Here is a 27,224-nt window from a genome sequence, read left to right on the forward strand (position 1 = left end):
GTTTATCCCATGCCCCTTTGAAATCCTTCACAGTTTTGGTCTTCACCACTTCCTCCGGAAGGGCATTCCAGGCATCCACCACCCTCTCTGTGAAGAAATGCTTCCTGACATTGGTTCTGAGTCTTCCTCTCTGGAGTTTTAAATCGTGACCCCTGGTTCTGATAATTTTTTTGCAACGGAAAAGGTTTGTCGTTGTCTTTGGATCATTAAAACCTTTCAAGTATCTGAAAGTTTGAATCATATCACCCCTGCTCCTCCTTTCCTCTAGAGTGTACATATTTAGATTCTTTAATCTCTCCTCATAAGTCATTCGATGAAGACCCTCCACCTTTTTGGTCGCCCTTCTCTGGACTGCCTCCATCCTGTCTCTGTCCCTTCAGAGATACGGTCTCCAGAACTGAACACAGTACTCCAGGTGAGGCCTCACCAAGGACCTGTACAAGGGGATAATCACTTCCCTTTTCTTACGCGATATTCCTCTCTCTATGCAGCCCAGCATTCTTCTGGCTTTAGCTATCACCTTGTCACATTGTTTTGCCGACTTCAGATCATTAGAGACTATCTTCCCAAGGTCTCTCTCCTGCTCCGTTCATATCAGCCCTTCTCTCCCCATTGAATACAGTTCTTTCGGATTTCTACACCCCATGTGCATGACTCTGCACTTCTTGGCATTCAATCTCAGCTGCCATATCTTCGACCAATCTTCCAGCTTCCTTAAATCCCGTCTCATTCTCTCCACTCCTTCCAGCGTGTCCACTCTGTTGCAGATCTTAGTGTCATCCGCAAAAAGACAAACCTTACCTTCTATCCCGTCCGCAATGTCGCTCACAAAGATATTGAATAGGACCGGTCCCAACACCAATCCCTGCGGCACTCCGCTTAACGCTGCTCTCTCTTCAGAGTAAGTTCCTTTTACCATCACACACTGTTTTCTGTCCGTCAACCAGTTTGCAATCCAGGTCACCACCTTGGCACTCACTCCTAAGCTTCTCATTTTATTCACCAGTCTCCTGTGCGGGACCGTATCAAAAGCCTTGCTGAAATCCAAGTAGATGACATCGAGCGCTCTTCCTTGATCCAATTGCTTAGTTACCCAGTCAAAAAAGTCAATCAGATTTGTCTGACAGGATCTTCCCGTGGTGAATCCATGCTGCCTCTGGTCCAGCAATTCTCGCGACTGTAGATAGTTCACTATTCTTTCTTTCAACAGTGATTCCATTACTGTTGAATGAGCCTATTAGTTAGTTGCCCGGGATACTGAAAGCCGCACATTTTACTTTCTGAAATTAACGCCTGCCTTAAAATCTAAGCAAACCAGAAACGTATGCAGAAAACACTGCTTTTCTGTACACCCTACAACTTAATATCCTAGATTACGAAGACAGAGGAGTGTTTGCTGTAGCCCTGAGGTTAAGCAATAACTAACTAATCCTGTACATGATGTGCTACACTCAACCCCTGGCAGATAAGTTCCTGGAGCGATGATTAGTATCCCTCTCACATTAATCTGTTTTGCAGGGTGGATCATGATTTGTGAATATCCTTTTTAAAATTTATTAGGTTTTGTAAATGTTAAAATATCTACATATGTTGCTTGGGAACGGAGAGCCTTTATCTCACATCTTTCTCTTTGTGGAATTCTTTAAATTAAGCATGTGTTGCTAGACACTGGTGCATTTCATCCATGGTATTTGCAGATAGGGGGCATATGTTGCAGCAGGCAGATTCTATCAAGCATTTTGCACTGAAGACAAAGGTACATAGTTTGTGGATTCTGAGTGTATCATTGTTGATGCTGGCCTGTAGTTTGTGGACACTGTCACACATCACCACAGTTTGTGAACACTAAGCACACATCTCTGCAGATGCTGTCTTCTTCTTCAAATAATTGTGGTTTCTCTCCGTAGGTTTGTCAGTAGAATCCTTGTGCTGCCTAATGCAGGAAATCTGCTGTTATCAAGCTCAGGGGTCAGTATTCATTTTGATGTAATATTTGTTGTAGCAATGGAGACATTTTAGTTATATACAATTGAAACACAAACTGAATAATAGTAACATGGATAAGGTGGAGCTCCCGGGACATACTCCTCCCCTTCACCTCCCCCACAAAAAGTCTTGAGTTTACAAAGGCTGCAGTTTACTTAACACATAACCCAAGCCAAACAAATATATATAATAGATCTGTTCCCCTACACCTTCATATCTCAAATGTACCATCTTGCAACTTGCAACCACATTTCCAATGACTGGCTACAAAGAACCCCACCCTAACTTCCTGCAGTGGCCCACTGCCGAATACTGGTCCACATCCCAGCAGGAGAGTACCTGCAGCCTGAACAGTAACCATACTGAACGTCAGCTGCCTCAGGTACACGAGCCTCCACCACATCAACACAGATCATCTTTGCATTTGTATAATCCTCCAACTTAGACTCTGATTTCCCACCACGAACCCGGACAATCTTCATTGTCCCTGTCCCCCCGCCAACTGCAAGCCCATGAAAACCCCAGCAAAACCTTTCAAAAGCCTCTTGTAGTGAATTGTTAGAGGTCAATCCCAATATCAGACAAATGGACTCCATCTGCCCTGAACAATCCCGGGCAGACATCCCACGCCCATTCATCTTTGATCCACAATCCACCGTGAGCCACGACCCAGGAGCCAATTTGCTCATTGACCTTTTTAACACCCCACTTCAATAGAGGATAATCCCTGTATTATAACCTAACAACAATATCCGACCACCCAAACTGGATGTTCAGTAACAAATTCATCAAGCAGCTTAAATGTTTTCTAACAGCTACAAACTCCCTACAAGTCCAAACTCCCATGTCATTCCCCCCCAAGTGAGCCACAACAGTTTCCGGTGAGCGATGAGCAGTTCCATGATACTGGATGACCAGCAGCAACTGTTACCATCGCATGCCGTGAATACCCAACCAGTAAATCATTCTGCTTCTGCTTCCAGTCCCAGGGTCTTACCATATGGCCTTGTCAATGCTCTCTGACACGCCCAATATACAAAAGAGTAGCTCACGACCCAGGCACACCTTAACTCGATGGGACCCCCTCGGAAGTGTAAGAAGAAACAGCACAAAATCCATGTTTACAAAATAGCCCAACCCTGCGCACCCCAGTTCTACAGTTCCTATTCTATAAACCAGGTCTAACATAAGAAGCAAAAACCCCAGATTTCCGATCTCCAGTACGCTGAATCTGCACACTGGATATCCCTACTTCCACACTAGTCACCGCCTCTATGAGAAAAGAATGGGTTTTGTACAAGTCTGGATCCCAACTAAGAACGCGAGGGAATTGAAAATGTGTCAAGGGAGACCCATCATGATCCACTAAAAAATGCTCCCCCCTTAACTTGGGTCTGACTTGCAAAAAAGCTTGAGCACAACGCACAGGGCATGTCTATTCCTCATTAGACCGAAAAAGATTAATCATATACCCCTTTGTTAATCAACATTTGATCTATGAATATGAAGGCAAACACTATCCAAATGCACCCATCATTCTCCATCAACAAACCAGCCCCACCTAGGTGTTTTGTAGACTTCGCACCTAATTCCCTTACATGCATTACCCCGAAAAAGGCAAAAACAAAAGCCACCTGAAAAAACCGCCTCATTTGGACCAACATACTTAGCCCAACCTCTCAGAAATAACCACTAGCTCTGCATAACAAATCGGTCGCCTTTTATCTCTCATCAGGCTCTGACCCCTTTCCCAACCTCCCTGCATACATTTAATGGCAAAAGTTGCAGCTTGATTCCCCCAACGCAAAACTTTCTGGAAAAAAAGAAAACCCTGCTAGCTGCGCTTGCACCATTGCCAATGTATACCCAGATTTTCGCCTACAAAATATAATGAATGAAGTTATTATCTGATTCTGGACCTCCCATCCCCATCCCCTAGCTTGCAAAAAAAACCCAAAAAAACAAAATAGGAAACAGCACCTCTGCCTTTGGCATAAGATGCCTAAGTTGCTGGAGCCATTGAAGTTCTAATCATTTCCCATGCTGGGTCAGGCCAAACTGCCAGAGATATTCTGGAACAGCTGCTCCTACCTTGACCGCCTGTGGGGCCAATCACGGGATGATGTCCCACTTGCAACGAGAAAGGACATCAGCAATAGTTCACCACCCCCAGAACATGCCTAGCTGTCGCTGTGATATTCTATTGAAGACAAAGCAACACTAATTCCCACAGCAAGGCAGATATATACTCACATTTAGCCAACTACCTATTAATTACCTCTACTGTTCCTTGATTATCACATCAAAACAAAACCTTCTTGTCCCTCAACCTCTGACCCCATAACTCCAAAGCCACTGCTATGGGAAACACTTCCAAGAAGGTTATGTTTTTAACTATCCCAGACTGCACCCACCCATCAGACCAACGCTCCACACACCACACCCTGCGCCAATACACCCCAAAACGTACTGCACCTGCAACATCAGTCTATAGGTCAAGGTTGGTTACCTGCTCCTCCTGCATTATGCACACCCCATTGAATGACTCCAGAAAAGAATCCCACACGCCCAATTTATCCCGGATTCTCTTCAGTATGTGTATAAAATGATGAGCTGACTTAACCCCTGCTGTCAAAGCCGACAAGCTTCTAATGAATGCTCGTCCCATTGGAATTACTCGGCATGTGAAATTCAACGATCCAATCAATGTTTGCATCTGCCGAAGTGTTACTTTTTTAGCTCTACAAAACAACCTTTCCAGCTCCTGCAACTTTCGCACCTTTTCCTTTGGCAACCTAGACACCATGCTTTCTTTTTATTTATTATTTTATTTATAGTTCATTAATATTTTAAACAATTACAATTGCAAAAAATCAATAAGTAAGACTTTTGCATATCAGGAAAACATAAAGCAAATTTTTCACTCTTAATACATCATGCTTTCTGAATCTAACGCGGTCCCTAAAATGATAAGCATTGCAATGGGACCTCCGTCTTGCTGTGGGCTTTTGGGATTCCAAAAATAGCAAGTTCTTAAAATCCTAACACAAGATCCGAGCAAGTATTCTTCCCCAAAGGGCCCACAAAAAAGAAATCATCCAGATAATGTATCATGCTGGACGATCCTGTGGTCTGCTCAGTTACCCTCTGAACATTTCAAACCATGCACAAGACACTGCATATCCCATAGGTAGACATCTATCCATAAATTACTGTCCCTGAGAAACAAAACCCAATAAAGGGAAACTGGCTGGATGAATTGGAAGCAACCGGAATGCAGACTCAATGTCCGCTTTTGCCATTAATGCACCCCTAACCCGCCTTCTGACCAATGAAACCGCTGAATCAAAAGACACATAGCGGACCAAACATCTGTCCTTTGGAACAAAGACGCTTACTGAAGAACCAGGCGGGAAAGACAAATTCAATATCGGTCTATATTTCCCCGTCTCTTTCTTAGGAATCACAGCAAGCGGAGATAAATGCATCAACTCAAATGGTGGCACATCAAAAGGCCCAAAACCAGCTCTGTCTCCAACTTGGACTTGACCACCTCCACAAAGCAGCTCACTGACTTAGCACTCCTATCAGATCCTCCGTAACCCAGCCCCTCGTATGGTATCCTGAGAGCCCCTCCAGACGCTTCTCTCAGCCCCACCTGTTACCTTTTTATTAAGATATTTACACAGCCACTACTGTCCTGTTCTCAATTTGGGCATAATTGATATTGCTTAATTTTAAAAGCATCTGAGTCCAAGCAATATCTCCTTCGATTTTTGAAAGATTTCTTCTCTTTGGAGTTGGAAGTAAACATTTTTGACTCCTATTTTAGTAATCCAGGAGAGATTTAGAACCATGGGCAAAGTTACTAATCCTGCCATCTCTAATGTTCAGGATTCAACCCTGAGGCTGTGGGAGTATGAAGAGGGAAGAGAAGTGCAGTGCTGTGACCTGACCAGCTACAGTTCCTCTGGAGGAGAAAACCTGGAGAAGGTAGGACAGTGGCTGTGAAGGGGCGAGAGGAAGGAGGGGGAATGTATTGAGTGGCTTTATGGGGTCATAAGGATATTCAGTCTTCAGGCCTATTCAGTCAACGGGTCTAGTTTAGACCAATTGTACATTTTCATGAATGAAAATGTGGTTATCAGTGGAGATCACACTGAAAGGTCTCTCTTAAGTCACCTTCTCACCAGTCCTCTCCCATCTGAGCTCAGCACCAGTGTTGTCAAAATAACAGGGCCATGGCCACAGTTATGGAGTAGAACAGGAGCACAATCTGTGGCAGTCGGTTTTTTTTGTGGAAAAATAGGCTTTCGATAGTAATATTTTTCTTTATTTGCCTTGGGAGTTTTGTTTCCTTCTGTGATAACTCCTCTTCCTTCAAGATTTTGAAGTTAACCTGCAGGTGGCATCCAGCGTTTTGTAGTTCTGCCAGCCAGAACTAAAAGAGTTAATCCTGCTGCTTTGGTCAAACTGAGGCTGGAACTGACCATTTCTTGCTTACTTACCAGCAGAGAGAAATCCCTTACAGTGAGTGTCTGAAGGTTGCTGACATGCAAAAGTAACTGTAGAAAACCAGCATCTTGACGCTCAACTGACTTCATAAAAAATAGAATGACTGGCTATATTACCACAGGTTTTTTCAGTTCTGACTAAGGAAGTGCAGTGATTAACTTGCCTTCAGACTTAATGTCAAGTGTAATAGTTCGTGTTTTCCCTTTTCCCTGCTGCTTTTTCACATAGAGGTAGATTTTAAAAGTGTTGGCTCATGCAAAAATGGCCACATACACGCGTGCGCGGGCCACGCACGAGCAGCGCAATTTTTAAGAAGCCGCGAAGTACACGCGTACACACCCATGCGCGCGTCAAGACTAAGGGGGTGGGAAAGGGGCGGGGCTTACAGGCGTAACTCCAGACTTTAAAAAAAAAAAAGCTGACCATGGCGCGCATCCGTGTGTGTGAGCCATGTAATGTTACTGCAGGTCCTGATGAGGATCAAGTCTAGAGAGGGCGAGTTTTAGGGCTTTCAGCAGAGCGTGAAGGTTTGGGGTCAAGTGGGGGACTTAGAGGATGAAGAAACAGAGGGGTCTTGAAGATCTCAGTGTCAACTGGAAAAACAGATGGACTAATTGGAAAACTGATTTTTCCCCTCACGCAAACTTGTTAAAATCCGCCTGCGTATGCACGTAAAAGCTACTAAAGCCCTAGTGGAAATCCGTGCGGGACGTTTTTACTGAAGCTGCCTCAAGGTTGCACGCACACATACGCCTGGGAGGGGGATTTTAAATGATATACACGTACTTGTGTGCACAATATAAAATCGCAGTGCATCTCCGCTTGCTCCGTGATACGCCTGTTTTATGAACGCACGCCCGTTTCTTTTAAAATTAGCCAAATATTGAATCTTTTCATGTTCATGGTTTCTCCTTTTTAATAATAAACTTTTCTCTATATTCTGGCAGGTTAGTCCCCACCAATGGGTTATGCATCTCTGTCAGCAGATGGAAAAGGAGCAAAAATTAACACCATGGCCATATAGTCCAGCCCTGACATCAGCCCTCCAGTTTACCCCATCTTCAGCAGTTCCCTTCGGGGGGTTGTCTGTGAATTTAAAAAAAGAAAAGAAGAATTGAAAAAGGAGCTAGACAAGATGTTTGTATAACACCACTTGCCTTCTGAGGTGATACCGTGCAGTCCCTCCATCAGTAGAGAGCCCTCAGTCTGGTAGCTTGAGTGGCGTCGACCTAAATTGGAATTAGCGGTTGCATGGCGATGAAGGCCTTGGTCATCTCTCCCCGCCCTTCCATAACTGGGACCCATTTCTGCTCTCAGCCATGGAGGACTGAGTTCAGGTAAAAGTTTTTTACTTTAAAAAAACAAAAAAAAAAAAACCCCAGCGAGAGGAGAAAGAAACCAGGAGAAGGGTCTATTACCTTGGCATTTGGCTGTCCTACTCCCATTTCTGGGGAGTTCTGTGAGGTGAGGAGGTATTGCAGGCATGGTGGGTTGAGCAGCCTTGTTAGGCCCTGCTGCCAGGCTTCTTCCTTTTTGGCGCAGGGTAGGCCACGAGATCCTTTTGCGGGTTTTTTGATGCAGACTGTCGGCGCCCCCTGTGCATCCAGTTTGGGCAATTTTTCCTTTGGGACGCAAACTTGTGCATCCAACTTTGGCATCTTTTTGGTGTCAATATTAGGTATCTACTTGGGTTGGCGGACTGTGCACCCATTTTGGGCGCAGTTTTTAGTGTGCGGTTTTTCCCGTTCTACACACTTATGACCATGGCACCTGCGACAAAGAAGACTAAGTGCTTATCCATTTGTGCTGCATGCCACATTAGAGCCATTCAGCCAGAGCCTTTTGTTTACCATCTGATTTTGCATGGTCCATCTCTTCGGTCTACGGGAAATGGAACGGAGGGCAACATGACAGAGGTGTTCCCTTCTTTGGTCGAGCCATGCACCGAGTCTTCAGGAGACACTCGCTCTCAGGATGTCAGATTCGATCCAGGGGGGCCTGGTATGGACCAGTTCTCCGTTTTTCCTGGGTACAGTTCTTCCAGGGATTGCAGCCATTTCTGCAGGGACGGTCTTTTGAATCAGCAGTGCCTGCTAATGTAGATCTATGCACTCAGAGTGCTCTTCCACTTGTTTCTGCAATCAAGCGCTGTGGTGCGGTGTGGTCTGGCAAGGCTCGAATGCAGGTGGATTAAAATGATGATGGTGATGGCTCTCCTGATGAGGAAAGGGAGGTTCCCCACCTCGATTTGGAGCCTTGCAGAGCTCTTCTCTGACATAGAAATGAGTTGCCGAGCTTGACTTCTCAGGCCTTGAGGATCTTCTGAGTAGCTGGGGATGACTCTTTGGGGATGCAGAAAAAGGATCCCATTTTGGTCACCCTACTCAAGGCTTTTTGTTTCCCTTTCTGGATGCAATCCAGGGGTTGATTTATTTGGATTGAGTGTGCCAGAGGCGCGCTTTAAGGAGGATATTTCTTGGCAGGTTTATACCCCTTGGACCTGCAAGCCACAGAGCAGTTGTGTTTCCTTAAGGTGGATGCCTTGGTGCGTTCTCTCATGAAACGTGCCACCATTAGGGTGGAGAGACATGTATTACTGAAGAATGTTCAGGTTAGAAGGTCTGAGGCTATCCTGCAGCAAGTTTTTGAGGTGATGATGAATTTACAAATTGCTTCCTGTTGCACCTTGGTAGCTTGGACTACTTTGTGTCTTTGTCAGGAACCTGGTAGTGCCGTGTCCAATCTTGGACCTGTGATAAAACTGGGGGCTGCCGCCTTGGCTGATGCAGGCTGCGACTTGGTTCGCACAGCTGCTAGAGAGGCTGTTTTGATTATTACAGCCAAGTGACAGCTGTGGCTGCACATCTGGTCAGTGGATATTGTTTCAAAGGCCAGTCTTACCAAGCTGCCTTAGCTACAAGCTTTTGTTTGGCAGTGAATTGGGGGGCGGGGCGGGGGGAACTGGCAAGTAAATGACCAGGTCCCTCAGTTGCCAGAGGACAAGAAGCCCGTTGTTCAGTCCTTTAGACAAGTGGCCGCCCTCGAGACTACAGATGTTTTTTTCGCCCTTATCTGGAGGTTCTTTCCAGAGCTCCTGTCCCTTCTGTAGATCTCAATCCTTTCATCACTGAGGGCCTCAAAAGGATACAGACTGCAGAGATGGAGCCCCTCAGTCTTCCCAATGAAAGTTTGCAGACTCGTCTGTTGGAGCAAGAGATAGGTGACCGCTTATCCCATGTTTTTCTCACAGGTGGGTCCAGATTACTTCCGATCAATGGGTTCTCAAAGTGGTTCAAGATGTTTATGTTCTGGAATTTCTTCACATTCCTACAGATGCCTTTATAGTAGCTACATGCAACTCCCCTCAGAAGAGGATAGAAGTGAGAGAGATGTTTGTTTTTGTTATGCTCAAGAAGGCAGGTCGTTTCGGCCCATGCTGGATCTCAAGGGAGTCCACCACCATTTGCCAGTCACACATTTCAGGATGGAAACAATGCTCTCTGTCATAATGGCAGTACATGCAGGGGAATGCCCCACATCTCTGAAACTGACAGAGGCATATCTGCATATTCCCATCCATCGGGAACATTAGTGGTTCCTTTGGTTTGCTATTGTGGATCATCATTATCAGTTTCAGGCCTTACCTTCGGGTTAGCCACAACACCTAGAACCTTTTCCAAGGTCATGGTAGTGATTGAGGTGGCTCTCTGCAAGGAGGGCATTCTAGTTCATCCTATCTGAATGACTGTTAATTCAAGCCAAGATCATGGAAGAAAGTCTTCTCTCTTCTCGCAGGGTGGTTTTCATTGCTACAGGAACTAGCCTAGGTGATGAATCTGGCCAAGAGTGATTTGCACCTGCTCAGATCCTAGAATATCTTGAGGATCGATTCGATACAAGGCAGGGCAGAGTATTTCTGCCGGAGTCTCAGATCCACATATAGATGGTGCGGGTTCGATTCCTGTGGAACTCTGTTTATCTGACCGTGTGATCTTATCTCCAGGTCATGGGGTTCATTGGTGCCGCATTAGAAGTAGTTCCCTAGGCCCTCTTCAGCACATGTTACTTTTCCACTGGAGTCTGCAGCGTTAGAGCTATGCAATGAGACTGCTCCTCCCATTCTAGGAGAGTTCCCAGTTGAACTAGGGGTCACAGGTGGATCATCTCAGGAAGGGAGTTTTTCTGAAGATATTGGATTGGTTGGTACTCACCACAGATGTGAGTCTCCTGGGGGGGGGGGCTCACTGTCAGGAATTGATGATGCAAGGACAATGGAATGCAACAGAAGGACACTGGAGGAACATTAGACTGGAGGCACAAGCGGATTGGTTAGCATGCTTGTGCTTCACCAAGCAGCTAGAGGCTCGGGCATTCTGGATATTGTCTGACAATGCGATGATGGTGGCTTACATCAATCATTAGGATCCAAGAGACAACAGGTGTCTGAGGAGATAGATGCGCCCATGGTGGGGGCGCAGCAGCATTTTCTAAGTATATCTGGCTCTCCCATTGCTGGAAAGGACAATATCGGAGCCGATTTCCTTAGCAGGAGAATGGTAGCTGACGAATGAGGCTTTTCAGCTCTTGGTGAACTGCTGGGGCCTACTGGCTCTAGACCTGTTAGCCACCTTCAACAAAGAGAAGGTTCCACGCTTTTTCAGTCTAAGATGGGCTCCAAGAGCTATGGGCATAGACAGTCTTGTTCAGTAGTGGCCATGCGGTGCCCTGCTGTATGCATTTGTGCCCTGGACTTCGATAGGCAGGCTGGTCCAGAAGATTGCAAGTCAACGCTGTCCTTTTAGTGATGCCTGATTAGCCTCAAAGGCCATGGTATGCTGATCCCAGAGACTCCTGGTGGACAGTCCCCTCAGGCTACAATCTCAGACAGATGTGTTGTGTCAGGGGCCCATTCTGCATGAGGATCTGGGTTGATTTTTGTCTTATGGTTATTCTTCTGCTGTAATTTTCACTCCACTTCAGGCCTGGAAGTTTTCTACTTCTCTAGGCTATGTTAGATTTCGGAGGGTCCTTGAAGCCTGGTGTTCTGAGCAAGGTTCTCAACCACTCAGGGTGGATATTCCTTTGATTTTGGAATTTTTGCAGGATGGCTTAAGGGTTTAGCCCTTAAGACCTTGAAGGTTCAAGTTGGACTAGGGGGAGAGTCAATGGGAGGACCTTTCATCTTCCCATCTGGACATGTCCCATTCTTACAGGGAATTAAGCATCTATGCCCCCTGTTGCGGTTTCTGGTGCTGCTATGGGACCTTAAATTGGTCTTCAAGTTATGGCAGACTTCTCAGCCGCTGCGTACTCTTTCTTTGCGGATGCTTACCTTGAAGACTTTTTTTTTTTCAGGTAGCAGTTTATTTTGGCGAGTCTGGTCTTGAGTTGCAGGATCCTTTCTTCTGTGAGCCCTCCTTTTTTTCTTTTTTTTTTGCCAAAAGTGGTTTGGAATTTTCATTGGATTCAGTCAGTTTCCCTGCCCGACAGGGACAGAGATGAAACTGAGTATCGTCTTTTGTGTTCCTTGGACATCAACAGTCATTTGCTGCAGTACTTGGAGGTGCTGAAATCTGTTCGCCAGTCTGATCGAATTTTTGGTGCTCCATGGTGGCGGAAAACAGGGAGCTCTGGCAACGCAGCTATGATAGCCCGTTTGTTAAGGATGTTATTACAGTTGCCTATGTGGCTGCTGAAGTGGCCTTGCCAAAGCTTTAGACCACATTCCACAAGAACTCAGCTGGTATCATAGATGAAACGTCATTAGTTGTCACCTGCCGAGATTTGTAGGGTAGCGACGTGTTCATCTTTGCAAAACTTTTCCAAGCTTGGATGTTCGGGCTAGGGAGGACACCGCATTTGCGTGGGTGGTGTTGACTGGACCTCTTTTAGCCTCCCACCCTTTTTCAGGATTAGATTTAGTATATCCTACTGGTGGGGATTGATCTGCCAGAATGCAGAGGAAGGAGAAATTACTACTTACCTGATAATTTCCTTTCTTCTAATGTAGGCAGGTCAATCCCAGACCTGCCCTAGGCTGCCAATGTAGAGTTTATAGTTAGCCTTTTTAGGGCAAACATTGCAGAGTGTCATTCCTGCTCTTCGATGAAGACTGATAAGTAACATATGCTCTAAACTAAGGCGCTAAAAACTTATTTTGTCTGCGCTCAGTGTTCAGATGATTTGGAAGCATGAATGGTTGATTATACTTGAACATGATTATTAACAATCAGTTGTGTCTACAGTTTGGCTTTTCCAGAGAATACTGGTGGGCCGATGTCAGGGTGGGACTATATGGCCATGAATTCAGCTTTTGCTCTGTCTCCATCTGCTGGCAGAGGTGCATGACCCACTGGTGAGGTTGACCTGCCTATATTAGAGGAAAGGAAATTATCAGGTAAGTAGTAATTTATCCTTTTAGTTTAACTGAGACTGATCGGTGACCCACAGAAGTGTTGGGTGATTTCTTTTTTGGGTGTGGTCTGTTGGTGTTTTTTCCGGGAACTGTGTGACACCCCCCCCCCCCCCCCCCCGGGATTTTGTGAGGTTGCAGTGTCCCCAGAAACCATCATTGGATAGTTTTATGAACAGGTACTTGTCCAGGGGCAAGTAGGAATCCAGTTGATAGACTGGAGGTTACCAGTACAAGAGCATGTGTGCAAGTGCCGGCAAGGCCTGTACAGTTCTTGTCAAAACCCCCAAGTGGCCAAGGTTTTTAACCCCTGATGGTGGTTAAGTGTAGTGTTCTGATGCTGTGATAGTCTTCTAGCACTGAGTGTTCCTTCTAAGAATCACTCAGTTGGTCATATTCTCTGAAGATATGCTCATGATTTCACCAAAGTCACCCTCCTCTCCTTGGGGAGTTGAGCAGTCTGTTCATGACATATCTAGGGACTTTTGCTCACCCCATGCTGAAAGGGGTGGAAATAACTTTTTGTATATTTTTATATAGTTACATTCATTTTTCCTCCCCACAGAAAATTGCAGTTTCCAGGATAATTTACTGTCGCCCAGGGAATTTCATTGCTGTTTTATGTGACAGGTAATGAGTGGGAAGGGCAATAAATTTGCAGGGAGGGAAAGGTCAGGGTAGAAATCGGAACCCGGGCCTTGTGTGGAAAGTTTGCTCCCATTTTGTGCATACACTAAAAATCTTGTATAAATCTGGACTTGGTCCATAAAAGAATCTTTATTAAATACTTGACAACATAATAGCGGGGGCAGTGCCAAAACATCACTGATTTCTCTCTCCCTGTGAAGGGGAAGCAGGAAAAAGTTACTGTCTGGTTGCTTCTTCCTGCTCCTTTAGGATGCCAGCTCAGTCAGAACTGGCCCTAACTAAGCTTGTGGTACCATAGACTTTTAATCACCATGGTCTGTTTTTTAAAACCCGTGCTCATCTAACTAAGGCCTAGATTTATCATTTTTCTATCATTTTCACAGAAATAGCACCCATGATTAAAAAAAAAAGGGGAGGGGGCATGGTTAGGGTAATTTTCCAGGTGCTGCAACGTGTGTTAAAGTTTATTGCATCCGTGATATTTTCACATCTCAAGCTGAGAAGTGCTCGAACAGGATTTTATCACATTTTGGGCTGCTGGCTAGAGAGAGAGAGAAACTCCTTTTACAAGGCTCTCATATAAGTAAACTATTTATACCACTGTAAGGGGGCAACTGGTTACTTGGGGTGAGGTTTTGGGGGGCAGTTTTATATGCACAGTCAGAGGTACGAACAGCAGTGTAGACATCACTGAAGATTTGATGTGATTTGGAGGGATGAAAGGTATAAAAAGATGAGATTTGTACATTGAACTCTAGACCTAGCTTGATGCACTCTCTTATTTACAGTGGCTGTAAATATTAAAAAGGGCTGCTGACAAGGCAGACCCCTGTGTTACCCCCAAATGTAAATTCTTCCACTTTGAATAATCATTGCCTTGCTTAACTTGCTGTATTCTGTTATTAAGGATTGGTCAAAACCAATTTAGTACTATGCCATCTAATCCCAATTGTTGTAACCTCAGCATTGGTATATCATGTGAAATATCATCAAATGCTGCAAATATATTCAGCTGTATCCTTGATCCATTAAATGTAAATCATTCATTAAGAAGGAGATCAATAATGTTTCAGTGCCTCGTGGTTTTTTGAAACCAAAGTCATTTAATATCATCTGTTCATCCAAGAACTCTTCTAATTGTACCAACACCCATTTCTCTAATATTTTACTTATAGTTGGTAAATTGGAGTAGTTACTATTCAGGAAAGTGATCTTGGAGACCTGGTGGATAGTTCTTTAAAATCAACATCAGTGTATGGTAGAAGTCAAAAGGCTGATAGAAAGTTATGAATGAAGAAAGAATTTATAAACAGGAAAGTCATTATGTGTGTGAGGAGCTCACCTCTTGAATACTATATACAGTTATGGTCCCCCAATTTCGAAAAGGACATCATGCACAAACTTCCTGTATTGTATGCAAATCTATATCATTCATATTCCTTATGGCCTGAATATAAATGAGACCTGTTTGTGACTCTTGAGGACCAGTTGACCACCCCTGATCTAGATAGAGAGATACAAGAGACTATAAAAAAAAAAGCTAAGACTCTTAGCATTAAAATTGATTAAAAGAAGTGGAGAAAATAAATAGGGAATTATCTGCTATGCTGAAAACCTAGCCATATATGCAATGAAAATATATATATCCTGAAATTGAGTGCACTCAATCTGGACTGCCTGAACTTAATAGACTAGCACAGAAAAAAAGTGCTGATACAGTAAAAAAAAAACCAAAAAAAAAAACCCCATAATTAAAAAAAAAAAAAAAAAAAAAAAATTAACCATAAATTCTGCAATCCTCCTCCATGCGTTAAAAAGAAAAAAGTGACTGGTGCTTCAAAGCCCTTCCTCCTAATCCCCTTTGTTGAAAGTTAAAATAAATGAAGAAAAAACCCCAGAAGAAAAAAGTGCCAGTCCTGAAACCCCTCTCCCACCCACCTCCCCGTGCCTTTTGATGATTAAAAAAAAAAAAAGTGCTGGACCCTGAAGCCTTGGTGCCTCTTGATCTTCTTAGGAGCCAAAAGAAGGACCGGGTCTGAAACCCTTCAGCCACTTCCCGATCCTCTTCAGAGCCAAAAAAAATTGCCTGACATGCTCCTTCCCCCTCATCTCGTCCCTGTACTGCTGGTATTTAATATTCATTTATTCACTGGAGGGCTGGCATTTTTTGTTTTTTAAACACTGAAGGGGGGGATGGGGTGAGGTGATTTATTTTACTTTTAAAAAGAAGGGGATCAGGAGGCAGGACCTTTGGGGCACCAGCCACCATTTTATTTTATTTATTTTTTTAAATAAATACAGGGAAACTTTTTTCTTAATGTTGGGAGGAAGGAGGACTGGCCAGATTCAGGGCTGCTCTTTTGTAGTGCCTATAGATGGTTATTGCTGAAAACTCTCCCCTATCCCAGGCCGGCCCAGATTTTCTTTTTTAAATTGTATATTTTATTGAACTTTTCACAATATACAACCAACCACAACTGTACACTGATCCTCTGCACAATGATCACCACATTCCTATATTGCAATTCACAATTTTCCATTTTTGTCCTTCCCTCCCTCCCCAGCCCTTTTGCTGATACCAAATAGGAACAGAGGAGTAAAGATAGCGATGGGGATAGCAAAATCCTTGTTTAGAACCCTTCCAGATCAATATTTCCAAAAAGTAGACATTCAAGTATAATGAAAATTTACTGTAGACACCTATATATAATGGCCTTATTAGCTTAAACTACTTAAATCTTATGTTCACTCAACATTTCTGTTATACCACCTAATGAATGGGTTTCAGACACACATATACATTTCTCCAAACTATCTTAGCGCAAGTAAAAAAAAAAAAAAAACCTGTCTAGGCCGAAATGATAGGCTTTCTCTATAGCCTTTTGATTACCAAGGAAATCTTGGAACTGTTGCTTTTGTCCAGTGGGAAGACAGTTTATATCGAGCCGCCAAAACTACTTGTGCTGTCAAGTGTTATATAGTACTTGCTCATAAATTCTCTGGGAATATAAATAAAAGAAATATTTTTGGATCTGAAGTAATATTGATTGAGAATATCTCAGCTATCAAATGTCTTACCTGCTCCCAATATACTTGGGCTTTAGGACATGTCCACCATATATGATGGAAAGAACCAGTGTGACCACATTGTCTCCAACAGTTTTCTGACTGAGAAGGATACAACTTATGTAGTTTTTCAGGAGTCCAATACCACTGTCTTAAAACTTTATAGCTATTTTCTATGATTAGCGTGGAAATGGAACTTTTTGTAGTCCACCAATAGGACCTGTTCCAATCTCTCTCGTCAATATCTTGTCCCAAGTCTTTTTCCCACAACAGCTGGTACTCAAGTTTGCTCACACCAGAGGAGTATACTAATTTATACATTTTAGATATCAAACCCTTTTCTGTAGACCCCTTTAAGTATACACGTTCAAAAGGTATACAGGATCTAGAATCTTCTTTTCTTATAATTTTGTTCTGTGGAATATAAGCATAGTGGCCCTTCCCTGGAAGGCCAGAATCCTCCCTCAGTTCTTGAAAACAAAGCATTTTCTCATCCCGATAGAATCTCCCCAAATTACGTCATCTCATTTGAGCCCACCTGCGAAACAGTTGAACATTCCCTCATGAGGCAAAGTCACAGTTAGAGCAAGGCCTACCCGGATTTTGACCAGCTAAATTTAGCCATCTAGTGATTATATGTAGTACAGTCAATAACTGGAAATCCAGTCAAAATTTTCTGGCAGTTGGTGCAATAATACATAAATAATTCTAAAGCAAATGAGGGTTCTGGATAGTGCCAGGCAGGAAGTCCAAATATAAGATTCAGGAACCAAGAAGTTGAGAGAGGCAAAGTTTTTCAGGAGGAAATCCATGGATACTGCTCTGTCAGCAAAGGGTCCTTGCAGTTACTCATCAGGACCCTTCCAGTCAGGGTTCTTCAGGGCATGTCTCAACAGTTTGGAGTAAAATACTCGCCTGTTTGCCCCACCGCCTCTCCACCAGCTCTAGCTTTACAGGCTAATCCTGCTTGCAGGATCCTGGGGCCACCGCTTGAAACCTCAGCAACCTTTATGCAGAGCTGCTTGGGTGTATTATCTGGGTGGGCTATGGGGAAATTAAATTAGGGGAAACTAGAGAGGTATTTTGGAAGAAGGATCAGTCATGGGGTATTTAACAAAGCATTGAAGGATATCACCCCAGATTCAGTGTGTTCTCAAACCATGGCTGCTAAAACGTGGGAGGCTGTAACCATCCATAGACCATTCTACTTGTGCGTTATCTCTTATATACTTAGTCTAAGATTATACTGTTTGCACTGTCTAAAATAGGATGCTAGGCTAGATTCTTAAAAAGCTGGACCTGGCTCAGCCTGTCCCTAATAGCCAGCTTTATCTCAAAATCCTAGGTGGAGTATGAATATTTATTTATTTAATATTTAGACACCGCACACTCCAAATGAGCATGGCAGCTTTACAATATTAAAACATACATAACTTTTTAAAACAAATATAATACAATAATAAAACAACCAAGAAAATAAAAACAAAATATAATACATAAACACTGATTAACATGATTATTGGTACTCCTAGCCACACAAAAAACAAAAACAGAATAACAATCAACTGAATACACCTAATCAGATTCAAAAGCCCGAGCAAAATATATTTTACTTTTATCTGCCAGAGCGCTAGGCAACATATAGTAAAACATAAGCAATTAAGAACATAAGAACATGCCATGCTGGGTCAGACCAAGGGTCCATCAAGCCCAGCATCCTGTTTCCAACAGTGGCCAATCCAGGCCATAAGAACCTGGCAAGTACCCAAACACTAAGTCTATTCCATGTTACTGTTGCTACTAATAGCGGTGGTTATTATCTAAGTCAACTTAATTAATAGCAGGTAATGGACTTCTCCTCCAAGAACTTATCCAATCCTTTTTTAAACACAGCTATACTAGCTGCACTAACCACATCTTCTGGCAACAAATTCCCGAGTTTAATTGTGCGTTGAGTGAAAAAGAACTTTCTCCGATTAGTTTTAAATGTGCCACATGCTAACTTCATGGCGTGCCCACTAGTCTTTCTATTATCCGAAAGAGTAAAAAACCGATTCACATCTACCCGTTCTAGACCTCTCATGATTTTAAACACCTCTATAATATCCCCCCTCAGCCGTCTCTTCTCCAAGCTGAAAAGTCCTAACCTCTTTAGTCTTTCCTCATAGGGGAGTTGTTCCATTCCCTTTATCATTTTGGTTGCTCTTCTCTGTACCTTCTCCATTGCAATTATATCTTTTTTGAGATGCAGCGACCAGAATTGTACACAGTATTCAAGGTGCAGTCTCACCATGGAGCGATAGAGGCATTTTGACATTTTCCGTTTTATTCACCATTCCCTTTCTAATAATTCCCAACATTCTGTTTTCTTTTTTGACTGCCGCAGCACACTGAACAGATGATTTCAATGTGTTATCCACTATGACGCCTAGATCTTTTTTGGGTAGTACATGGGGAAAATACAATACAAAATATAGTTTTAACATGCTTCCTAAATGATCAAGTATCTGCTCAAATTATCTCTGGGAATGAATTCCAGATAGTGGGTCCTGAATACATTTGCAAGCTGATAGAAGCAAACTCTGCACTATGCCACACCTTTTAAGAGCTGTAGGCTCTGTGTTCACAGTCCATGCATGCTTCTAGAATTAGACCTTCATTAATAACTTGCAGACTACAGATTCTCCTCTGTAGCTAGCAAAGCTATTTGAGCTTTCCCGTTGAATGATGCATTGCATTAATTGCACACATGGATTTAGTTTGTTATTGTGATCAGAAATAAGTAGTACCTGCACAATAAAACAAAAAAACTAGTGTGTGACTAGTGAGTGGTATGTTTGGTGCAACAAGACATATATTTTTCACTGTACCAAAATGTCCATAGTACAGTTTTGCATATTGAATCTTTAAACAAGCCTTTTTTGCCCTCTGCTAGTCATAGAATCAAGAAAAGGCAAATTACTTTTCCAGAACGTGAGAGAATACCCTCAAGACCTGAATTCATGGCCAAAATATAAAGTAGTATGTTAATGTAATAAACAAATACAACCCAGCATTGTGGGAAGCAGCTCATTAGCACTACTCCGATAATTTGGTTCAAAGAAGAACAGAATCTTATTGAGACTAGCCCTCTGCTGGTTGTGCCAAGGCTATCTGGACTTTGCAATCCAGCAGAAGGTGAAACATACACATTTGTAGTCTTTTTTTAATGGGGGAGGGAATCCCCAGCCATCATATAACACTGGCATCTACTGGTCAGGTTGAGGTCGAAAGAGGTGTAGTCTGTTGCCCTATACTGAGGTTTGCAAGTACAGGTTGGGTTAGACCAGCATTCTGCCTCCAACAATGGCCAGTCTGGATCTCTGGGAAGTACCCAGCAGATTCCAAAGAGTAGAGCCATTCCTTGTTGCTCACTTGTTGATGAGAGGTGGCTTTCCCAAGTCTACCTAGCTAATAATTGTTTATGGACATTTTTTCCAGAAACTTTTCCAAATCCCTTGTAAACCCAGCTATGCTAGATACTTTGATCACATCCTCCAGCAATAAATTCCAGAGCTTAATCGTGCATTGAGTAAAAAATAAATACTTTCTCCAATTTGTTTTAAATCTATTTGTGAGTTTCATGGCATGTTCCCTAGTCCTCGTACTTTTGAAAAAGTTAGTAACCATTCTCTATCTGTTCCGTCCCATTCATGATTTTATAAACCTCTCTCATATTTATGTATTTCATTGGTAGCTCAAGGTGAATTACATTCAGATACTGTAGTTGTTTCCCTTTCCTAAGAGGGCTTATAATCTAAAGGCCTTATTTATTAAGCATGTTTAACATAGATATACAATGGGAGAACATCTTTAGTAGATAGGACCCTGTTTGTACCTGAGGCAGTAGAGAGTAAAGTGACTTGCCCAAGATCACAAGGAGCCTCAGTGGAATTTTGATCCCTCGTTTCCCTGGTTCTTAGTCTACTAGGCTACTCTTCCATTCCATATATCCTCTGTTCTCTTTTATTCCAAGATGTAAAGCCCTAATCTGTTTGTTCTTTTATAATTTTTCTTGCCCTTTTCTAGTTCTGCATCTTTTGTTGGGTGACCAGAACTACACATAATACTTGGAGTATAGTTGCATCATAGGTCGATAAAGAGGCATTATGATATTCTCCATTCCTTTCCAAATAATTCTTACATAAGAGATGCCATACTGGGTCAGACCAAGGGTCCATCAAGTCCAATCAGTATCCTGTCTCCAGCAGTGGCCAATCCAAGTCGCAAGTATCTGGCAAATACCAAACATTAAATAGATCCCATGCTACTAATGCCGACAACAAGCAGTAGCTACTCCCTATTAATTAATTGCAGTCTATGGACTTATGTTCTCCATTCTGTGGACTGCCTATTACATTCCATTTGTATTTTGACCACTGCCACACACTGACCTGAGGATTTCAACATTTTGTCCACAATAACTCCAAGATCCTTTTGTGGGGTGGTGACTCCTAATATGGAACCCAGCATTGTATACCTATAGTTAGGATTATTATTTCCTCTGTGTTATCACTTTGCACATGTTCACAATAAATTTAATCTGCCAGTTAAATGCCTTGGTTCCCAATCTGGCAAGATCCTTCTGTGTTTCCTTGCAGTCTGCTTGTGTTTTAACAACATTGAGTAATTTTGTCATCTTCAGTACCCCTAGCCTCTCACAATTGTGGGGCCATGGGAGAAACTCATAGTTAGCTTGTTGTCGCATAATTGACAACCTGGCACAGAATCAACATTCCTTAAAGCTTTCACACCTCTTAAGTCAATCTTTTTAAGAAAGCTTCAGCATGCCTGCTTGCCTTCACTTTTGTCTCTCTCCCATGGCAAACAGCCTGCAGGGAACCACCTTATTCTGTTGTTCCCCACCCCCTTCCTTCTCTCCTTAAGTGAACAGGAGGGTGGGAGTGAAGTTGGAATGGGCAGAGAAAGCAATCAGAATATTTGATCTTTCAAAGATCTCTTAAATCCTTATTAAACCAAAGGTGATTTTATAAAATTCCTGGATGGAATGATATCCCTTTAGTAGAATTTCATATTTATACAAAGATTCTTGCATATGTGGCCGATCATACACCATTTACAAAGACCTGAATGTGTTTTTGGAAGTCTGCAATTGCTGGTGTCCTGCAGCTGGCATAGAGGGCATTAATTTCAATCCATAGAAGCTATGACACTACTGCTGGCAAGTTTGTCTTGTGCTAATTTAACTCCTTTTTGTATTAATTACCAGGTGTCCAATATCTGTGCACATGTCTTTCTGTGTAATTAACAGTATGATATACTGCTGATGTTGAGGTTATTTTTAGCATCCATAAGCTCATATATTGGGAATGACAACAGGGACTTTACAAGAAAATATAAAAAGGATGGTTGTACTATTTCATTTTTTTAAGTGACATTTCACAGTTGTCAACTTGGTGTGTTTTATAATTCATGCATTGTTTATTTGTATATAGTTCAAATATTTAAAAATGTGAATGATTTTCAATAAACAATTGACATTTTTACATCTTTATGCAAATTTGCCACATAATTGCTGCAGAATTTTGAAAAATCTGCTATAGAATTTGCTAACTCTTGCCACAGAAAACCAGGCACTCTGGTTACAGGAGGCAAGTCGAGCCTAATCCAGGAATAAAACACTGGCCGTTGTGAATGAAGACACGTGATGCCTCAGTTTTGGACACATGTGTGTGCACACATTCATAAACAGCAGTGGTTGAGGCTGGAAGTTCAGATGTGGAGGAAGATGAACCACATCAAACAAATAGGAATGCAAATCTGAGAGTGTTGTTCTTACTGCCTGACATTTCATAACAGCTTTTAGTGGATGTCCTTCTCCATTCTCACTTCTGACCTTATTCATTTCTCCTTCTTCATCCCTCCATTTTCATCCCTGAGGGTGTTTCTTCTCACATCCTTATCTCCTTTCCCTGGTTTCCTGTGTTTTCTCTCTTCTTTCCCTGAGGGAATGCCTTTGTCGTTCTCCTTTCTTCTCCATTCCCTGGTGTGCTTCTCTTATGTCTACCCTTTTCTCCTTTTTCTTTGGTATATCTCTGATCTCCTCCCTTCTTTTCCTGGGGTATTGCTCTCCTTTTTCTGGAATGTTCTTTTCCTGTTCGCTTTTCTTCTTTTTCCCCTTGGCATCTCTTCTGCTCTTCACCTCTTTTTCCCTTCCCTCTCCCAGCTTTCCTGTTGTTTACTTGTTCCAGTTTGATATAGTATCTCAACGGTTGATCCACACACAGTCCATTCCATTGAAGCACAGAGGCTGGGACATTGCATTTGATGCCGCATCAGGGCTTTGGGTCTTACAGGAGGACAAAGATGAAATAATTGCACTGTACAGACTTGTGGAAGGACAATGGCAGGTGAGAGACAAAGGTCCACCCATTGTGTTCTGTTTGGATATTGTAACCTAACATACTAGCTGCTAGGGTATTGGCAAAACCATTAATCTAATAATAGCCTACTCATCATGTCTGCGAGTTAATGTCTCCAAATGAGTTTGTTTTCCACATTCCACGACTGAACCTCACTCATAAGCTAAGTATGTTTGGTAGGATCTTATACTATGACTCCTCTTACCACTCATATACCAACAAGAGCTTGCTCCTGGAGTCCATAAGGCAACGTATTGACGTGTATGAGGGACACGTCTCCTACAGCGATAGCTATGGGAGATACACTTGGGAGGATGGTAGTAATACAACATGTTATCTGATGTTATAGTTTACTACCTAAATTATTTTACCATTAGCAAAAAGCACCACCACACACATTTTGTTTTGGCTCCTTCATTATGTCAATTTTATCTTCCCATTTGTAAATTTTTCTCATTTCTGCACGCAGTTATTGATAGAATGACTGGTATATTTCTGATTCATTTTCTTCACTGACATAGAGGACTTTGAAGTGATTTATAAAACTGGCCCATGAAACATTGACAGGTCAAATGCTGGATAAATAGTTTTTCATAAGTAAACGGGTAGGCCCAAGCTAATCCAGAGTCCACCAGTATGCATCACGATCCAACATAGCCCAGGGCTCCAGTGGGGGGAGTGATGGCGCGGTACATCCCTATCTTCCTCCCTCCCTCGGCCATTCTACCCATGTAGCATTGCATGGCAATGACAAGGTGGGGGAGCGGGAGGATGAGCAGTGGGCACACGGTGATGACATCAGGGCACCATATATAAGAGCTGAGCTAAAGACCGGCCCCCACTTTCTATTGAGCCGGCGCTTGGATAGATAATTAATGTTATTCCAGTGGCTCAAATCATCCTTCATCAGTTCAAGGCCCAAATCAGGATGGTGGGGCAGGCAATTCCTTGATCCTCCAATTAAATTTAAAAAAAAAAAAAAAAAAAGCCTGCTTGGGGCTGACCCCTTCCTGAACTCTGAGGATGGCCCTAGCTGGGCCATGCTGACATAGGAATTCTCTCATATGCGCGTAACCTTTACAATAGGCTGCCCGGGTGGTTAGCGCCAGTGCTCCCTGCAGTAGGTCCCAGGTTGTCTATAGGCAGTCTTAATACTGAGGCCAAGGGCACCTTCTTATAAAACACATCCCATTTAGCATGTGATAAAGCATCAGCGATTCTGTTAACCCCCCTGCCTTGTGTTGTGCTCCGATTCTGCTGTTAATGCGCAGGCTTGCTAGAACCACCTCCTTCAATAGCTCGGGGTGATAGTGTCTAGCAATGTGGCAAGGCGATAACTGTAGCCAGAAGAATGCTGGGCTGTATAGAGAGAGGAATAACCAGAAGGGAAAAGGTGATGATGCCCTTATACAGTTCCTTGGTGAGGCCTCACCTGGAGTACTGGAGCCAGTATCTCAAAAAGGATATGGTCAGGATGGAAGCAGTCCAGAGAAGGGCAACCAAAATGGTGTGGGGTCTACATCAGAAGACTTATGAGGAGAGGCTGAAAGATCTAAAAATGTATAGCATGGAAGAGAGGAGATGCAGACCTTCAGATACTTGAAAGATTTTAATGATGCACAAACTTCAAACCTTTTCCATTGGAAAGGAAACTGTAAAACTAGGATCATTCACCCTACTATAAGGAGCCAGGTTCCAGAAGGGTTTAGAGAGGCCCTGGGGAGTAGGCAGGAAGCCATACTATGCGAAGACCTGTTATGTTTGAAGAGGTTGTTTGTCAGAACTGCAAGGTGAGCAGCTTTTCTATGTATTTGGGGGGTTTTTTTCACTGTAAATAAAATTGCACAAGGAAACAGCTGGAGTCTGCCTCCTTTATCCACCCAGCTGTTTCCATGCTGCTATTGCCCAAGTTACCACATATGGTGGTAGCAGTGGGATGATCTTGCCTAAGAGGGAAGTAGAGGCTGAAGCCCACAGCTGCAGTAGAGAGAACAAAAAATGTTTTTCCCCTCCCTTGGGGCCTCACAGTTCCACTCACCCGGCCAAGGAGACTAGCCCCACCTTTGCAGTCAGGGAAGTAGTAAGGGCTGGACAAACCAGGTTTTTTTTGTTGTTGTTGTTTTTCGCCCCTCTCTCCTTCCACAAGAGAAATACACAGTTTGAAGGCAGCTGGGAAAGCATGGAAGATGGAACAAGTGATGCAGATCCTCACTTACAGGGCAGCAGCAACTATAGAAGGCCCTACAAACTCAAACTGACCAGCAGCAGGCGCTGCGAGAACAGGTTATACAGCAAAATGCAGGCTTAACTTGGCACAGGCCGTGCAGACCGCTGTGACCAGCCTACCTCCTTTGGCACCGGTACTACTTAAGAAGACTTACTTAAGATGGGAGAAGACCCCAATTGTTTCTTACAATTTGAATGCACAGCTTGACTGGCAGGCTGGCCAGAAGATAGGTGGATGACCTATCTGGGGAATCTACTTACCGGGAATAGTCAAAATGCCCTCTAACCAGTCAATCCAGAAGGGAGGGCCACCTCCCAGGAAGTCAAGGCCACCATTCTAGAAAGTACGTGACTCATCCTAAAAGCCTACCGACAGCGATTTTGGCGGAGACTCCTTTAACCTGGGCAAAAATCCAAGGAACATTTTCTACAGACTCGAGGATGTTGCTTGGAAGTGGCTGCACCTAAAAGGGAAGATCAGGGTGGAGGTAGCCAAAGCGATTTTGCTGTAACAATTCCTAGACAGCCTAGAATGAACTATGCAGCAGTGGGTCTACTGACACCCAAACCTTATGCTTCAAAAGGCACTGGAAGCGGCGGAGGTCTATTACTAGGCCCGGAGCATGCCTGAATCACCTTGGCCCCCAGAAAAGCCACTTGACCTGGGTAGAGGGTGAGTGAGTCCTAAGAGCCAGAAGTTCTGACAACCAGTACAGAATATCCAACTAGACTTTTTACCTCAAGCATAAATCTCAACTGGGCCACTGTTTCAGCTGTGGAGAAAGTGACCATTTTGCAAGAGACTGTCCCCATAGGGAAGATGAGCCCATGGATGTCAACTTCATGGTCCCACGCTATTGTAATTTTGCAGATGTACCCAGCCAGGAAGTCTCTGTTTGTGATTCCTGTTGAATTAGAGCGCTCTGCAGCTCAGGCATTAGTGAACTCTGGGAGTGTAAAAATGCTCATTCGAAGAGACTTAGTGAAGTGGATCCAGATAGACTATGGGAAAATTGACTGTTGATGAGGCTAGACTAGAGCAGGCGTTAATTGCTGAGCACTCTCAAAAGTAGGTTTCTTTTTTAAACTAAGCTACCTTTTGGATAATCCATTATTATAGTATTTATTTAGAATCACTTTTAAGCCACTTTCCCAGGCAATGTCAATAAAGAGAGAAAATCTCAAATTACATACCAGCAAAATAAGCATTTATTTATTTATTTTATTTAAAAGTGCTTATATACTGCCTTTACAAATATAATTTGATCAAACTGTTTATAATGATAAAAATAAAGATAAATATAAATTATAAAATAAAATTGGAAAAAAATTACAAAAACTGATTAATATAAACATTATCAAAAAATATATATATTTAATTTTAAAAACAACAGTAAAAGAACTAGTGCCAGAAGAGAACCGAAAGGGTTACATTTGGTTTTTGGAGGTATACGGGAACTTTTTATTTTCTTTATGATTGTTCTGTTATTGGGATTTTAAATGCTATCTGAAAGAGATTTTTAGGAATTTTTTGAATTGTAGTCTAATATTTGACGGAGAGAGTTGGGTATGGAGTTCCAGAGGGATGGACCTGCGACTGAAAATGCCCATTTTCTAGTAATATCTAGTCTCGCTAACCGGATTGAAGGGATTTCCAGGAGGTTCTTGGACAGGGATCTTAAGTGTCTGGTCGGTTTGTAAATATGAAGGGTGGAGCATAACCAGGTGGAAGAAGTATTATATGAGTGAATTGATTATTGTTAAAATTTTATATTGAATTCTGAATTTTATGGAGAACTAGTGAAAAGATTGAAGAATTGGAGATATGTGATTTCTTGGGGGGAGGGGAGTACCTGTTAAGATGCGTGCAGTGGCATTTTGTACCAATTGAAGTGGATGAAGAGTGGAATTAGGTAAACCCAAGTAAAGTGCATTGCAGTAATCAAGAC

At 42.8% G+C, this 27,224-nt stretch overlaps 1 protein-coding gene across 6 annotated transcripts in view; it reads left to right on the forward strand.

Annotated features, from left to right (window-relative positions):
• Nucleotides 1–27,224, forward strand: part of WDR4 (WD repeat domain 4) — a 62,186-nt gene that overhangs the window by 24,893 nt on the left and 10,069 nt on the right. For 4 of the 6 annotated variants that reach the window (XM_029578600.1, XM_029578601.1, XM_029578605.1 and 1 more), the window contains 4 exons: nt 1,908–1,968; nt 5,881–5,979; nt 13,479–13,543; nt 22,854–23,037. In XM_029578600.1, the coding sequence (XP_029434460.1) occupies nt 1,908–1,968; nt 5,881–5,979; nt 13,479–13,543; nt 22,854–23,037 (409 nt within the window). The remainder of the gene's footprint in view (nt 1–1,907; nt 1,969–5,880; nt 5,980–13,478; nt 13,544–22,853; nt 23,038–27,224) is intronic. The other 2 variants (XM_029578602.1, XM_029578606.1) reach the window with 2 other exon arrangements.

This window comes from Rhinatrema bivittatum, chromosome 15 (assembly GCF_901001135.1).
Source record: "Rhinatrema bivittatum chromosome 15, aRhiBiv1.1, whole genome shotgun sequence".
Taxonomy (NCBI): domain Eukaryota; kingdom Metazoa; phylum Chordata; class Amphibia; order Gymnophiona; family Rhinatrematidae; genus Rhinatrema; species Rhinatrema bivittatum.